The following is a 14,835-nucleotide window of genomic DNA, read 5'->3' on the forward strand; positions in this document are numbered from 1 at the left end:
CGGGTCCTGTAAGTCTCACCATTGTAGTTCTCTGTGGAAGAAAGAAGTAAATTCCAGCATAGTTATTCATTTATGTTTTTCTGACTTTGCAAGTGCCAGTATGCCTTGTTGCGCACTAATCGTGACTAATCACTGTATCATCCCTGCTTGCCAACAAGATGACTCCAGGTTGCCCAGTTATTCTTAATCGAGTATTGTGCGAAATAAAAATCTGGACTCGCCCATCCGTTGCTGGGATGTTGTAGAGGAAAAGCGATAGAGGTCTGGGTCTCTGCTACTTAGTAGCACCGGTGTAACTTGAAACGAAAGGAAATGCTGCGAGGAGGGTGGCTGATTGACTTGGATATTTGAGCATTTTCATAATCATCATTTATTTATGAAACACGTTATCAGTACGTAATTCAACACCACAAAACAGTTCACATACTGCACCAAAGTAGAAATTACAGGCGTCGTACAAGGCGTGTGATCATCTCCAACGTTACACCAACGAAGTCAAAACAAGATAGAAACGATTGTGCATTTATGTGTAATACTCACTGACTTTAATGGTTTACAATCATTCCGGTTGCATGACAGAATCCTTCACTGATAAAAGGAAAAAATACAGGTTTGGGGGATATTCCAGTTTACATTTCCGCCATACTAGATAATATGAATTAAATAAGAAAGGCATTGCACTGTACAGATTAACGACATAGCAGCCTTTGTTTTACCCCAGGCTTTACATATCCCACACACATAGCTTTTGAAATTCAGATGTAACATTTTTTTTCTTTTTCTTTCTTTTTCCTTTTTTTATTTAGAAAATTATTCTTTCTTCCGAAAGTCTTTTGTTGAAGACGATAAAGTCTCAAGTTCAGCATGTCTTTTCGCCACCGCAACCATTGTCCATGCGGCGACTACAGTTCAAAAATGACATTAAACCGTGTCCTCTGTTTTGATCAGTTGCAAGTATTGAAATATCATCAGTCCTTTTGAAATCTTAGAAAAAGGAAACAGGAAAAGAAACACACAATACTTGTCTTTGAAATACTAATATCGTTTTAAATATTATATATTTATATATGTACATTCCTATAAAACAAAATGTGAAGTGAATTTTTATATTTTCACAGTTTTTAGAGCATTATCCCTAAATTGAAATCGGAGACCTTGGTTGCGTGGTCGGTGGAGTTGATGATGGAACTTAAATTAAAAATACAAAAGAAATTTCTTCAACTACGATTGGAAGAGGTAAATATATGGCAAGATGATTTGGAAAGTGTGACTTGCAGTTTCAAGAAAGTCGCTCATCCATTCAAGTGGTGTGCATATGACTGTTCTTGGATTTACTGACAAATTTCTTCTCCTTGACTCGTCGGTTTTGGAACCAGATGGTGACTTGACGCTCTGAAAGGTTGGTGGCGGCCGAGATCCGCCTTCTCTTGTCTTTGGTGATGAACTTGCTCGCTGCATACTCTTTCTCCAGTTCCTTGAGCTGGATTTTGGTGTAAGGGACACGCTTTTTACGCCCTCGACGATAACTGCTGACCTCAGGCTGCAATGGCACAACATCTGCAAGAAAATAGGAACAGTTCCAGGAAAATATTAGTCGCTGTGCAAAATAGCACAATGTTTCATTTCACAAAACCAGCAATGCTGCGTTTGACAAGGCCGGTCAAATTTGGATGGACTCTACTGGAGTGAAAATAGGAAAATACAATCTCTTTGAGTGTGTGTGTGTGTGTGTGTGTGTGTGTGTGTGTGTGTGTGTGTGTGTGTGTGTGTGTGTGTGTGTGTGTGGTGACGGGAATGGGCTACAGAGTTAAAATTTTCTGGAAGTCAGAATCTCTGGTGTGCTGCACCTGACATGTGGAGAGGTGACTGAATAACTTCCAGTTGTTGTAAATGATCTTTCAATATCAAGTGACAGTTATGGTTCATACTAACACTTTATCTGATCTCACTGATAATCTGTGGACCAACGTAACTGCGGTTATTGTTATCTTAAACGAATCTCCCATTGACATGTAATCAAGTTGTGGGGTAAGACTGATAAGTGTAATTATATTTGGTCCGGTTGTGTGTGCCACACACCAGTCACCAGTAAGACACAGGAATCACAATCTGGCATCTAACTTGAAGACAGCTGGCAACTTTAAGTTTTTAATTCTTACAATAAAGTTATACATGTTTAACATATTTTATACTTTTCTTTAAAGGCTTTCTTGAAAGATTCTAGTTTTACTCATAATATAAAGCAATTTTCTTTTTTATACTCTATTCACTTTTTTTTGTTAATTCCCCGTAGTTCTTTTTTTTTTAAGTTAACCTAACTTTTGTGACTAGTCTCTTTCTTCAAGAGTAAAGCTAAATGCAAAACAGCCGTGCAAAAACATGACAGGACAAGCATGGCAATCTTAACACAAATACTGGCAAGCTGTAATACATGCAGTTTTTCGCCCCCTATAATTGGCAGCAAGAGATTGTTACGATACACTATTCTTGTTTAAACATGAAATTGGGGGGAAATCCACATTATTTAAGCTAAAGGATTTTAAAGCTATGTCCTATTATTTGACTCACTGTCCTCAAGCATTCAGTTATATCTTGTCATTAAATTGAGGATAACTGACTGGATATGAGAGTCACTGCATGTGTTTTTAGTTGCAAGAAAATCAGTTGATGCGCGTGAGAGGACGTCAGTCTGTGTGTGTGGCTGAAACAGCACAGAAAGGCAGCGCGCACTTGTGTGTTCGTACATGTGTACGCGCGTAACTGTCTGCGTGCCCGTGCTTGCGTGGCTTGCTCTTGTAACATTTATAACATTTAAAAAGCAATGGGGTCCCTACCAGAAATTAAAAATAGCTACAGATTTCAAAAAGATAATAAAGTCATAAGCTAAACAAAGTAGCCTAAACACTCTGTAAAGTGCATACTGGCGCATGCTATTGATATGAGGCATGCTGTGTGATGGCAAACAACGTAAAAGGTGAGCCTGTCCGTCTTTTTGAACCATTTATACGACATGATGCAAAGATCTGTATGTAATGCAAATGTTATAAATGAATCCTAATATATGCAAAAGACGCACCACGGGGGCGCTAAGATTTATTGGCACCATCCAAACGCAGCAGGCTAGCTAAGCCACTATATTGTCATACAAGGGGCAAAGGTATGCAGTGCTGTTCCTCTCTGTTCTACGTGACGAAACTTAACTATTGTCATCATATGACTGTCAAAAGCAAATACTCAGAAAGGATGGGCTCCAGAAAACCCACCTTAACGTGGAATTCCAATTTACTTTCAATTTATGCATATTTCAAAGAAATGCATGGGGATTTGTTGAACTTCAAACCATATGAATATCTCCGCATAAAATGAGAGATGCAGGAAAATTACACGTGATGACAGACATGGGAATTTACAGTTGTGTGTTTTTTCATCAGATTTAGTTTCCCGTGGCTCATTGGTAAGTTGATACGGAGACTTTAACACAATAAAATTAGATGACCACAGTACGAAAGCAAAGTAAACTATCTGCCTGCTTTTTAATAGCCCTAATGCGTATTAAAATGCTGCAAGCAGCTGGACTACTACAGAAATTCCAATCTGCCGGAACACTTTAAAAATCATTATACTTTTCCATACCTGGGAAAGGTGATTTCCAAATATGAGTTGGTTGTGTTGGCTCTTTGTAGCCATCCCAGCTATTAGGGAGAGCCCAGTGCTGGTAGCCCTCCATGGGAATCAAGGCGTCGTGGCGCGGTTCAGGGTGGGCACTGATACTGGGCACCACCGACACATCGAGATATCCGGGAACAGCCTGATACGAGCTGGCGAAACTCGGGTAGAAGGCAAACTCTTTCGCCCTGGTAGACAGCTCTTCCGTAGGCAGCGCTGTGCTGGGCTCGGCATATTTCTCTGCGGGATGGTACGAGCAAGGCTTCTGCTGCAAGTTCACGTTGTGCGAGTGAGATAATCTGCAGCCGTAATATGGGTTTCCAAAGGGATAACCGTAACTCAAAGATGCACTTGATGATGTTTGAGAAGCGGGACACTGTCGGCCAGTGTCTGTGGAGGAAATATCCGAGTAGACGGAGCCCTGGTGGGTCGCTATGGTGCCAGAATGTCGTCCCAGCGCGGGGTGCGACATCAGGTCCCTGCAGTGGGTCGCAGGGCAATTACCGCTCAGTCCCTCCATTGTTTGGCTTTTATTCTGGTTGTTTTCATTCGGGCTTTTTTCATAAACGTACATCAAGGTGTCCGCCCAGCGTGGATGCAGAACTAGCGAAGTCGTCATATCACGGGCTGCCGATGCTTTTTAAAAGTCGACTACTCCAAGACGGACACCTCATTTCCAACTACAGTTTACACCGAGCGCATGCGCACATAGTGCTCTTGTGTGTCCACTTCATAAAGAATCTGGCACGTGATACGCTAACAAGTCCTACGAGATTGAGCTTGTGAGCAGGAGCAGAGCAGCCCTTTAAAGACCCACTGCCTCAAGTGTCACCGTTTTTCCTGCAGAACACCGAGTCATATCATTGGCTTAAATCACCTAGACCCACACCCTTAAAGGGGAGTTTGGATACGTTCACGATCTGGAGCAAACGAAAGCAACCTGTGAAGTTTAGCCGATTTCTGAAGATGCCAGGGCATATAACATTGTGCAAAGAAAAAATTAAAATAAAATATTTGTATTTACATTTGTGAATAGTATTTTCAGCTTCATATGACACAAACTCTTATCTCTGTCCATTACTTTGTGGTGGATATGTTGCGTCTGGGGTTTTGTTTGAAATATAAAAATATATAATATTACAGAACGATAATGTAATATGGAATCTTAATTATGTAGTCAACTTAATCTTTATTATCGCACACTGGTCTTAGGTATATGTGGGACACTATATATGCATATTCAAACCTCTTATCAAGGCTCCTTCCTAGAAGTGCGCATTTAGATCCGTATCTTCTACTAATTCGCACATCAATATAATGAAGAAATTCTGTTTTGTTTTGTTTTTTTGCAGCAGGGAATAATCAGGATGTTACTAATATTACATTTAAGATGTTGATATTGTGAAAACTATAATATTTCATTTTATGTATTTCTTTTCTTTTATTTAGTTATTTTTTAGAATGAGGTAATTATTTTTTGCAGCATATTGTTCTTAATTAAGTAAGTATCTACAGGTTGGCCGGGTGTGTGCGCGCCGTGTGTATGTGATGCAGACCTACCAGGCTGAGTTTTAGGATTATCAACCGTGAATGTGCTGAATGACAGTCACTGCACCGCAGTACCAGCCGCCACAGGACGAGATGAAAGTCATAGCAGGTAAGACGCCGTCATTACAAAATAAGCGAACAGTGTTTTGGTATTTAAATATATAAATGCCGTAATTGCCCATACTGACTGATAGCGTTTAGTTTTTATAGAGTTTAATCCGTTATATGTTTAAGTAAGGATATATTTAGTTTAAAGATTCACTCTCAGGCCCAAAGTGAGTTTCAACGACAAGAAGACAATCAAAGTCACCATTAAGCGAATTCATGTGATGTTTCCGTTTCACTGTGCACTTCATTCATACTCTATAAGTGGATGCTGACGCTACCAGGGGAAAATAAGAACAAGGGCCGCTTTGAGCTGGACTGTATTTTGGCTAAAGAGCTTATTTAATTATACTCCATGATAGATATGCGGACCTATTTCTTCCAACAACTCTTCCTCTGTTGTTTTATCTGCGTCTTCCTTTAGATTTGTAAGACTATTCAAAAAGTTTTAGTTCTTCTTATTACCACCAGGTTCTATACCCCCCCTCCCCCCCCCACACACACACACACGCACGCACACACACTTTCTTCTGTTCTGCATTTCAAAAATTACTTCTGAGCTAATATATAAAACTTTACTGTATTTTCAAGTTTCAAATATGGCCGATAGGCTAGGCCCACAGTGAATCCATAAAGGCTTTTTGTAATGCCTGTTCCATGAGTCACTCATAAAGCAGGCTACAAGCTACCCTGTAAAGGGCGGATAGTTTATCAACATTTTTGCTCTTCTGAGTTGTCTTAGGAATAATCGAGCAACCGTTGCGCATTTGCAAACAGCACTGGGGAAGCCGGACCCCTGTTGTTCCTCGGACGGAGACTTTAGCTCTTTTGTCTCAAGGAAATTACAACTGCGAAAAGCTCATCCAAGCGGCAGCTGCACGGAAGTCCAAGGTCAAGGTAAAAAAACGCAGACAAACAAGGTCGTAATCAGAGTCTAGACAGGCAAGAATGAACTTCACACTGAAGTATGCAGCAAACTAGAAGTTATTTGGAGACCCTTACTCTAAAATATTTGCTATGTGCGAAGAGGGGGAAAGAATTCCAAATACTATTTAGTTTCTGCTTGAAAATCAGGAATTTGACAACATTTGCGCGGCAGAAAACCGGCACCTTCCAAACTAAGAATTTAGCTCCTTTTTATTATTAATGACCGTATATTAAAAATCTTCTTTAATTGTTAGTATTTTTAATCAATGCTGTCTACTATAACAGATGCAAGTGCATATTTCTTGCTGATTGTAGAAACAGTTCCTCCAGACTGATGATGTAGCGTTGGTCGAATAGGCAGCCTGATAGTTTAACATTAAACAAAGCAAAGCCAAAAAAAAAGAGAAGGAAAATTGCAATCCACTATCTTTTTTCGTATACAAATATATAAATCACGTGTTAATCTGACCTGTACATTTCTCTAAAATAGACTGGAAATGTCCGTTTCTGATTTTATCAATCATTTCTGAAAAACTAGACTACACTACATTATCACAACAGATTAACATCTTAAATATACGGGTAACTATTGAATTTGCCTTCTTTAACCCTTTGTAAGTAGAAGTAAGTATTATGACTATCACGTTTATGGTTAGGAGAGGGAAAAAAGCAAAAAAAATATATAGATTGGATAGTATGTAGGCGTTTAAGGAAAAGTAGCAAAGATACCAGTAACTCCATGTTAGCTATAGTGTTTAATTAGCCCCACAGAAAATATGTTAACGTGAACTTCAGAATTCATTATCTTTCATTAACCCTCAACCTGCTTAAGATACACAGATTCTTATAAATATTTCCCGCAAGTTTCCGCATGCCCAAGTTTCACATTGTATTTAAAAATTCAAATTAATATCATCCGAACTACCCATTCACAGCGAGATTTATAAATAATTAATTGTAAAATGAAGATTGCTATTTTCTTGCCCACACTGAACCCTGAACTTGAGTTTAGGGTTCAAATGAGTTGCTCTGGGTAAGTACGCAAACTTGTCTCTTATGCTGGGAAATCAGACTAAAATTCATTCGCCTAAGTGGGTTTACTTTTTTTGTCACCGCATATTATAGTTCTTAAATTTGCGTATAATGACAAGAAAGAAGGAAACGCTTTCAATCAAAGTCGCGATGCTTGAAGGGGTATTAACCAAACTACAAAAAAATAAATGACTAAATAAATTACGCAAATACATTTGCAGTCAGAGACAATAGTGAAAAACTCTCACTGCTCAGTTTTAAGCAAAGTATTTTAGAGAGGTTCTGGATACTTCTCCTTATTCGGTTTATGGGAACTTCGACCAGAAAATTAAAAAAAACATGTAATTTTACAAACATTCATCCATCTTAAATATTAAAACTTTTGTTTAAAAACTTAGAATGATCTGCAAGGATGAATCAAATACTCTTCACTGCGAAAGCGGAGGAAGTGTTAATAGAAACGACTATCCTGACCACCAGCAATGATGCCTCGCAGTAAATACATTGACAACCAGACATCACGTCCTGCCAGACAGGCCCTGTCAGGCGGGGAGAGCGCCTGTCTGGTGCATTGGTTTGTGGGGGAGGGGAACCTTCCATCCTCATACAACGGCTCCCTACCTGCAGCTTCCGCTGTCAACTCACTGCATATGCACAAGACTTAGCCGATGGCTATTAAGCCAGAAGAATATGCGTTTACATCATGCACCGAGCGCCATTTTGACTCTGCAGTACAAGGCTGTAGTGTGTTATTGTACCAACCCGTTGTGTACAGCCCCATTCAACCCAATCCCATTTCCCACAGGCCCATATCTTATTCAAATAATAATGACACTGCCATCATAACCTACAAATTAATCTTTTGAGGTAGAGACAAATTAACCTAAAGCTAAGCCTAAGTGAATTATTTTTCATCTATCTATGAAATAGTATCTTAACAGTTTCATTATGATGCAAATCCTTGGATATATTTAAGAGTTTGCAATCAGCTGCAGGCTGAACCAATGTTATAATGAAGTTAAAATCACTGGTAATTCAACTGAAAACCACACGTAGACAAACCAAAAAACCAAATAGATGTGCGCAATATAGTAAGGAGCCCATGGAGACTTTTAGCGGCTTTAAGTATACTGTATATGGACGAAGCAATTGGACCCAAACTGGATTGTGATACATAAACATGACAGGAAACTGAGGCTCATATTAACTTGAAAGCATCGTGTAAGTCACACGTTACTGCTTGAGTCGCAACATGTACTTCCATGCTTGCATTAATCTTTGTTCGTGCAACATTTTCATCTGAAAAATACAGCACTTCTCCTCCTCCTAGGAATCGCATGTGTGTGTGAAGGTGGACTATTGTTCTGGAAGCAGGACAATGCTTTCCTGTCATGAAAGCATTCCTACAAAACTAAAACAGCATCTCAATCTGGTGTTTTCCTCTCCGAGCTGCATTTAATTTACGATCAGAAGAGTTCGTAAGCATAGAAGCCATCATCACTGACTTTCTATGCCAACTGTCAGGGCATAGGGCAGCATGTGATTTTTGCCAAGGTCTGAAATATATAACTAGGCGGTGCAGTGCTTGGTGCGTGACAAAGAATGAATTTTCAAGACAGTAACAAAAAATGTTAATTTAAAATAAATAGATCAGGGTACAGCTTTTAGTTTGCTAGAACCTAGGTCAACAAATTAGCCTGGTTGTTGCATTTTCTGTGTCTTGCCGCATAAGGATGAGCAGCTGATACTAGCAGCCGAACCTGGATAAGGCATTTGTGACCCCAATCTAATGTAAACTACGTGGCAGTCGCCTATACGTTTTCAGGAGATAAATCTACTGCAAAATCGTAGTCTAATTTCAGTGGTAGGAAGACATGTTTGCCAGGCAAACTTAAATTACATTTAGTATTCGTGAAACAGCACACAGTGAACAGAAGACACAAGTGTATTGAGTTTAGACAATACGGTGCAGGGAGTGTCCCAGCCCTTTAGATTCAAACCACTAATACTTTCTTAAATAGACTCTTACCAACTTAAGGTTAAAGATGTAAACTACTGCAAAGCCAAGTAACAAAATATGGCGGACGTTTGAAAATTAGTACGTTTAGCTTGAAGTTGGTCATCTTCAGGATAATCACCGACAGGTTTGGCCATTTTACGCGTCAGGGATAGCACAGTGTAGAGAGTGGCTGTATGTCATGACTCTTTCAAACACGCTGCATGAAAAGGACTACATACACATACATATACATTAGGCGTAATTTACTTCAGATTTGACTCTTTTAATTTCACCCAAAGCAGGTAGACTATGAGAGCATGGCCGTGGACTAACCGCAAACTAAAGGAGGCCAAGCAGAGCCGCGCCCACAGAACAGAGGGTATGGCTGGCAGACCACCGCTCCAGCTAGGCCAGATGGATTTACAAAATACAACGCAGGCTTTACAACCTTTTTTTAAAAGTGTACTTATCATATTCTTATTACATTGTCCATTGTTCATCATTCGTTCACTGCACTGAACTGATAACAGGGTCTTTTACAAAATTCGAGAATAAGAAATTGTGCAGGTCATCAAGTTGCAATGCAAAGTGTATTTCTGAAATGCAATAAATTCGTCAGGAATACAGCACCGATTTAATGGGGAGCATGTAAGCCGCAAACATTTGTAGAATTTCGCACAATTCAGATGACAAGCTACACCAGCATCACCACAAAAACAGACGGATAAATAGATCTGATAAGGTGGTTGGTGTAGTGACGCAACAATTTATGATTTTAGACACATATCTTGCTGTATATTAGGCTTCCTGACGTGGATAAAGGCAGTTTAGCGTAGCCTTGCGCAATTATCTCTTAAACTCATCACAAAATGAGTACTGCCACTATAGACTTAAGGTTTTTATTTTAACTTCTGCAATGCATTATTTGATTTGATATTTACTTTTATAACGACACATGACACCAACACGTTACTAAGTCTTATCTCGTCCAACACTGCAGGCCCAAATTTTGTCCAAGTTTTGCCTTTATGTGCGCCGTTGTTGATAAAATATTCTTTTGTATATGCCAAATCTTTGATTTACCACTGTTTAAGTGGTAAATCAAGTTTTGCAAGAGTCACTGCTTAGTGTTCCTGCTGCAGTCTAGAGGGTGGACCGGTGAGAAAGCTGGCAAAATAAATCCACAGTTTGACGCGTCTCGTCGGAAGTCCAAGTTCAAGTTAAGAGAGGCCGTCGCTCCATCTGTCCAGACAGCAAAACAAAAGACACACACGTTCATCATTAATCACCTCACTCCTTCTCTCAAAGAATAAAGCCCTTAAAACTTTTTTCTTCACATTTCAGACTTTCACTACACAAGCTGTCCCTTAAATGAGTTCTACCCACGCCAGAAGTGTGTTTAATATGTTTGAAGCTTCCCAATTGTTGCCGAAAAAGATCTTTGAGAAGCTATTTTTCTGTTGAAGAGCTATTCTCCTTAACAGCAGGTCTGAAAAAAGAACAACACAGTCATCTGAGGTTAAGCACGTTTATTTCGAAAGTGTTTATCGCGACGAAACTGATCCAAAATATGTTTGGCCATTTAAGATATAGAAATCTATTGAAATAATCTTCAAGGGTATCTTGCGGTTTTTCTTGTAGTAGTTTCTGTAGCCTAGTTTCTGTGCCACCAGAGTTCATTACAGTTTCTAACACTATGCAGTCTTCAAAGAGTTCTTATGTGTCAGCATGCAAACAGAGTTCCGCGGACACGCGCTCGGAATATTTTTGAGCTTAAGACGCCACTATATCAACTACTGAGAGGGCTGCCAGTTGAATTAAAAACTGTTTCTAAACAAAGTTTATACAGAAAAGCCGAATAAAAATAATCGCTTTCTGATCAGTAACTAGTGAGGAAACGTGCACAAAGAACAGAACACTGCAGATCCAACTCTGCGTGAAGTGTTTCTTTATAAGTATGTAGCTAAAATAACATATTTTACTTTTTGCTCCACTTAAAGTCCAAGTATCCAGACTAAGATGCAAATATTTAATTTGAAGTCCTAAATGTACCCACACGTTCCTTATCATTTTCACTGTGAAATCCATGCAACATGTGAAATGCACTATATACTGTAGTATTACTTATTTTCAAAAGGCGAAACATACAGATTGCATTTTGAGGTACAAAATGTAAGCAGTGGACTCGGTTGTAACATGCACACGGCTTGTTTGGATAACCCACCCTGTGAAGCTCACTTTACTCTAGCACACCAAATAAAAATGCGGGAAATTTACTGGAAGAGATTTTTAGAATAACTTCCTCACCTAGTCTGCAGCAGTTCAACGGTGACTGTATCAAGAGCTTAAAATCAAATAGGCTGTTGGTTTGGAGGAGCTGCGGACTGGAAAATGATGTCAGCACCTGCATGATGTTGTGATGAAGAAAATCTTGAAGTGAAACGGTGCACTTAAAACCAAACGGAATCATATGTGTAAACCAACAAATATGTATGTAGGTAACTACTATATAGATTTAGTTTAATTATGAGTTCTTATGAAAGGAGTGAATCATAATCTAATACACCAGAAGCGCGCGGCTGTGTGTTTTTGATGCCGAGGTAACATATTAGATGTGCAGAGGTGGTTATTTTTGCCCAAGTTTGTCATCTGAATTTGAGAAACTGACATTAAACTACTAAAATTACTCTAAAATCAGTCATTTATCTTTGATTATACAAAGCAAAGTTTTTCAGTTTCACTGAAGGGGGTAGCTTAGTAGAGTTTATAGGGGTTAAAGTGCTTTTTATTTGCGGTTAAACCAATAGCTAATTTGTGAATTTTGAAATATTGAACAGTCCTTTTTAACAAAAATAATAATAATTAAAAAAATTGAACAATTGAACAACTGCCGCAGTTTCGATGAGCTATACCTGAAATAACATTGCTTAAAATAACTCCAGAAAAGATTTTGTGTGGAGTGCGTGCGATCTCTTTCATCGCTTCTACCTGCAACCTACCCCCTGTCTTTACATCAACAGGATTACTTTGCTGTGCTGATATATTGGCGAAAACAGCTCGGAAATCTAAATAGTGAACATGTAATGAACACAGACATTTTTTTTAATTATGACGGAAATCTTTTACACAGCTCCCTCTTTATGATAAACAGATACTAAGTTGAATATGTCACAAGTGTGACTATTTGAATTCTGCTCAGTCAAATGATCTTTTCTGCAGAACTACCGCTGACCCTCGTTCTATACATACTGGTCCATTTGACCGTTTAAGAGATAAACATAGCTGTCCCTGAGAATGGTTGTTCGTGCAAAACTAACATTAAGCCACACCTGGAGCATAACAGAGAAGAAATTATAAGGCAAACCATAGATAACCAAAGAATAATTGATGGAGTTACACATTGACTATGTCGTTCACTGTCTAGGTGCGTTTTTCGGCTTCAAGTACATAGCCTGGATGGGCGGTGGAAAGGATAAAGGAGAGAGGCAGATCAATTCATGGACCAAAATCAGTTCTGGCTCATTTGTTCCGGTGTATTGCGCACATAAAGATGAGCAAGGCGAAGTTCAAGTTCAAAGTCCCCGTGCTCAGACAGAGCTGTGTGTGCTCAGGAGAGGACACTCCACCTCTCTCATAAACCAAAACAGTAGCCGTGTGCATAAACAGGGTCCAAATTCGAGAAAGAAATGTCTCTCATATAACTCGTCAAAAATATAATAAAATAAAAATAAAATATAAAAAAGGAAACGAAACTGCAAACAATCTTATCAACCCCGTCATAAGGGGTTAATCTATTTTTTGATCTGTCCTTGACTCGCTTTTATCTTATCTGTAGTGATATTTTAAAGCTGTTGGCTGTAGAGAGAATGTCTTCTTATCAGCTCGGTGCTAGGGCATCTTATTGACTCGGGTTTTCTTTTTAAGTCTGAATGATATTACGAATTCTGGCTGAATTGGGTCACCCCTTTCACCCAACTACTTAAAATTAAAATAATAATAATAATAATAATAACACACCGGTTATCAAACTTAAATCTGCAAATTTGATCACCTGTCCAATCACGTCCTCATCTAATATTTCAAAAGTCAAAGCACATACTTTGTCAGGCATCATATCTCAGCAGATGAGGATGCCAAACCTTCTGAACCTTGTGGTGTTAATATTAATTCTGGAATTCATTCATTATCCCCGTTTGAACCCATTAAAAAGTCGTGCATAAAAATAACATTTATCAAATATGTCGATATCAAGATATTTGTGGAATGTAACCCACGTAAATAAACGAAAAGAAAATACAAATAAAGTAAAAGGAGCTCTATTTTCATAAAAACCAAAATTATTTAAAATAATAATAATAACACTTTGCAACCAGATCTCTTTGGCGCTGATTTCTTGCCATTTTCTTTTATAATGTTTGGCTTAAAAACGTGTGCCTCCTTTAAGACACGAATTACTTCATACAAATCACGAAATACAAACCAAACTTAAGAGTTTATAACACTTTTATTAACATATTCGAGGACTAATATAAGGGATACATGACCACATTCTCACACTTTTCTTCGCGTGGGATTTTTATGAAGAAACCAGCAAATTCCAAAATTTCGGACCTTGAACTGCACCTCTGTATCACCAGAGGACTGCATCGGCTTCAGGGCTTTAATTAATTTTTAATTTAATTGCACAATTAACGACCGGAGAACCTGTAAAATAATCCGCATCGCTAAGATATTAAATGCGTGAGAGCATTTTACATGTTGTTATGGTGATTATTTTGAGAGTCGGATACAGCGTACAGATTAATATAAATATCAGGCCGGCTGACTGACTGTGAACAGTTGACTAACAATGTTCAACGCAAACAACAAAAACACGCTTCGGCAACATTTAGTTCTGATATTATCTCTAACTAAGAGGAAAACATGGCATACGAAGAAAAATGTAAAAAGTCTGTTTCTAGTGGTATAAATGCAGTCAAAATAGTAAATACAAATAAACAATTGAAAATCAACGCATTCAAAACATGCTTAACAATAGGATCGTGGGTGGGGGTCATATTCACTTAAGAAATTGGAATTATGTATCCCTGTTGCACCTGCTATCGATGCTGTTTGTTTGTTGATGGAACTTTTTGACTTTTTGAATGTATTTTTTTCCAGCTTTTTTTTTTTCCTTCATTGTTCTACAATTACAGCTTTCATATTAAGCAGCTCTTTATTATACAGCACCCCAGAAGAGAAAATCTGGTAAAGCCTGAGTGACTGCATCAACACACCAACCTATAGTTTCATATAATAACATTTAATTGCAATATCTAAGCATCTATGGAACTTTTTAGTCAGGATTCCTAAAGCCCACAAATGTAATTTCACAATATAACCAGGAGTTTAACCCCAGTTTTGGAAAACATGTTTTCAAAAATCTTTTTTTTTCTCAGTAAAACCAGGTGAAAACACCTCACTGAATCACCTCCCTTGCACATTCCCGTGTGTAAATGGTTCTCCCAAGCCTACGTTGACTGTTGTGGAATCCTGGAAATGACCCAAGGTAGAAACAT

General features: G+C 38.5%; 1 protein-coding gene and 1 long non-coding RNA gene across 2 annotated transcripts in view; one reads left to right on the top strand and one right to left on the bottom strand.

The window, feature by feature from the left end:
* Window positions 1-356: 356 nt before the first annotated feature.
* On the bottom strand, window positions 357-4,471 carry hoxc13a (homeobox C13a). Its single transcript, XM_082520089.1, has 2 exons — window positions 3,634-4,471; window positions 357-1,557 (listed from the first exon to the last, which is right to left on the bottom strand). Exons 1-2 carry the CDS (start codon window positions 4,283-4,285, stop codon window positions 1,301-1,303), a joined length of 909 nt encoding a protein of 302 aa, XP_082376215.1. The 5' UTR covers window positions 4,286-4,471; the 3' UTR covers window positions 357-1,300.
* A 1,537-nt stretch (window positions 4,472-6,008) lies between these two features.
* LOC309697231 overlaps window positions 6,009-14,835 on the top strand; it is a 29,045-nt gene continuing 20,218 nt past the window's right edge. The window contains exons 1-2 of the long non-coding RNA XR_014273775.1: window positions 6,009-6,216; window positions 14,716-14,825. This is a non-coding gene — a long non-coding RNA (uncharacterized lncRNA). The remainder of the gene's footprint in view (window positions 6,217-14,715; window positions 14,826-14,835) is intronic.

Source organism: Aulonocara stuartgranti (genome assembly GCF_965226115.1).
Source record: "Aulonocara stuartgranti genome assembly, chromosome: 20".
NCBI classification, from domain to species: Eukaryota; Metazoa; Chordata; class Actinopteri; order Cichliformes; family Cichlidae; genus Aulonocara; species Aulonocara stuartgranti.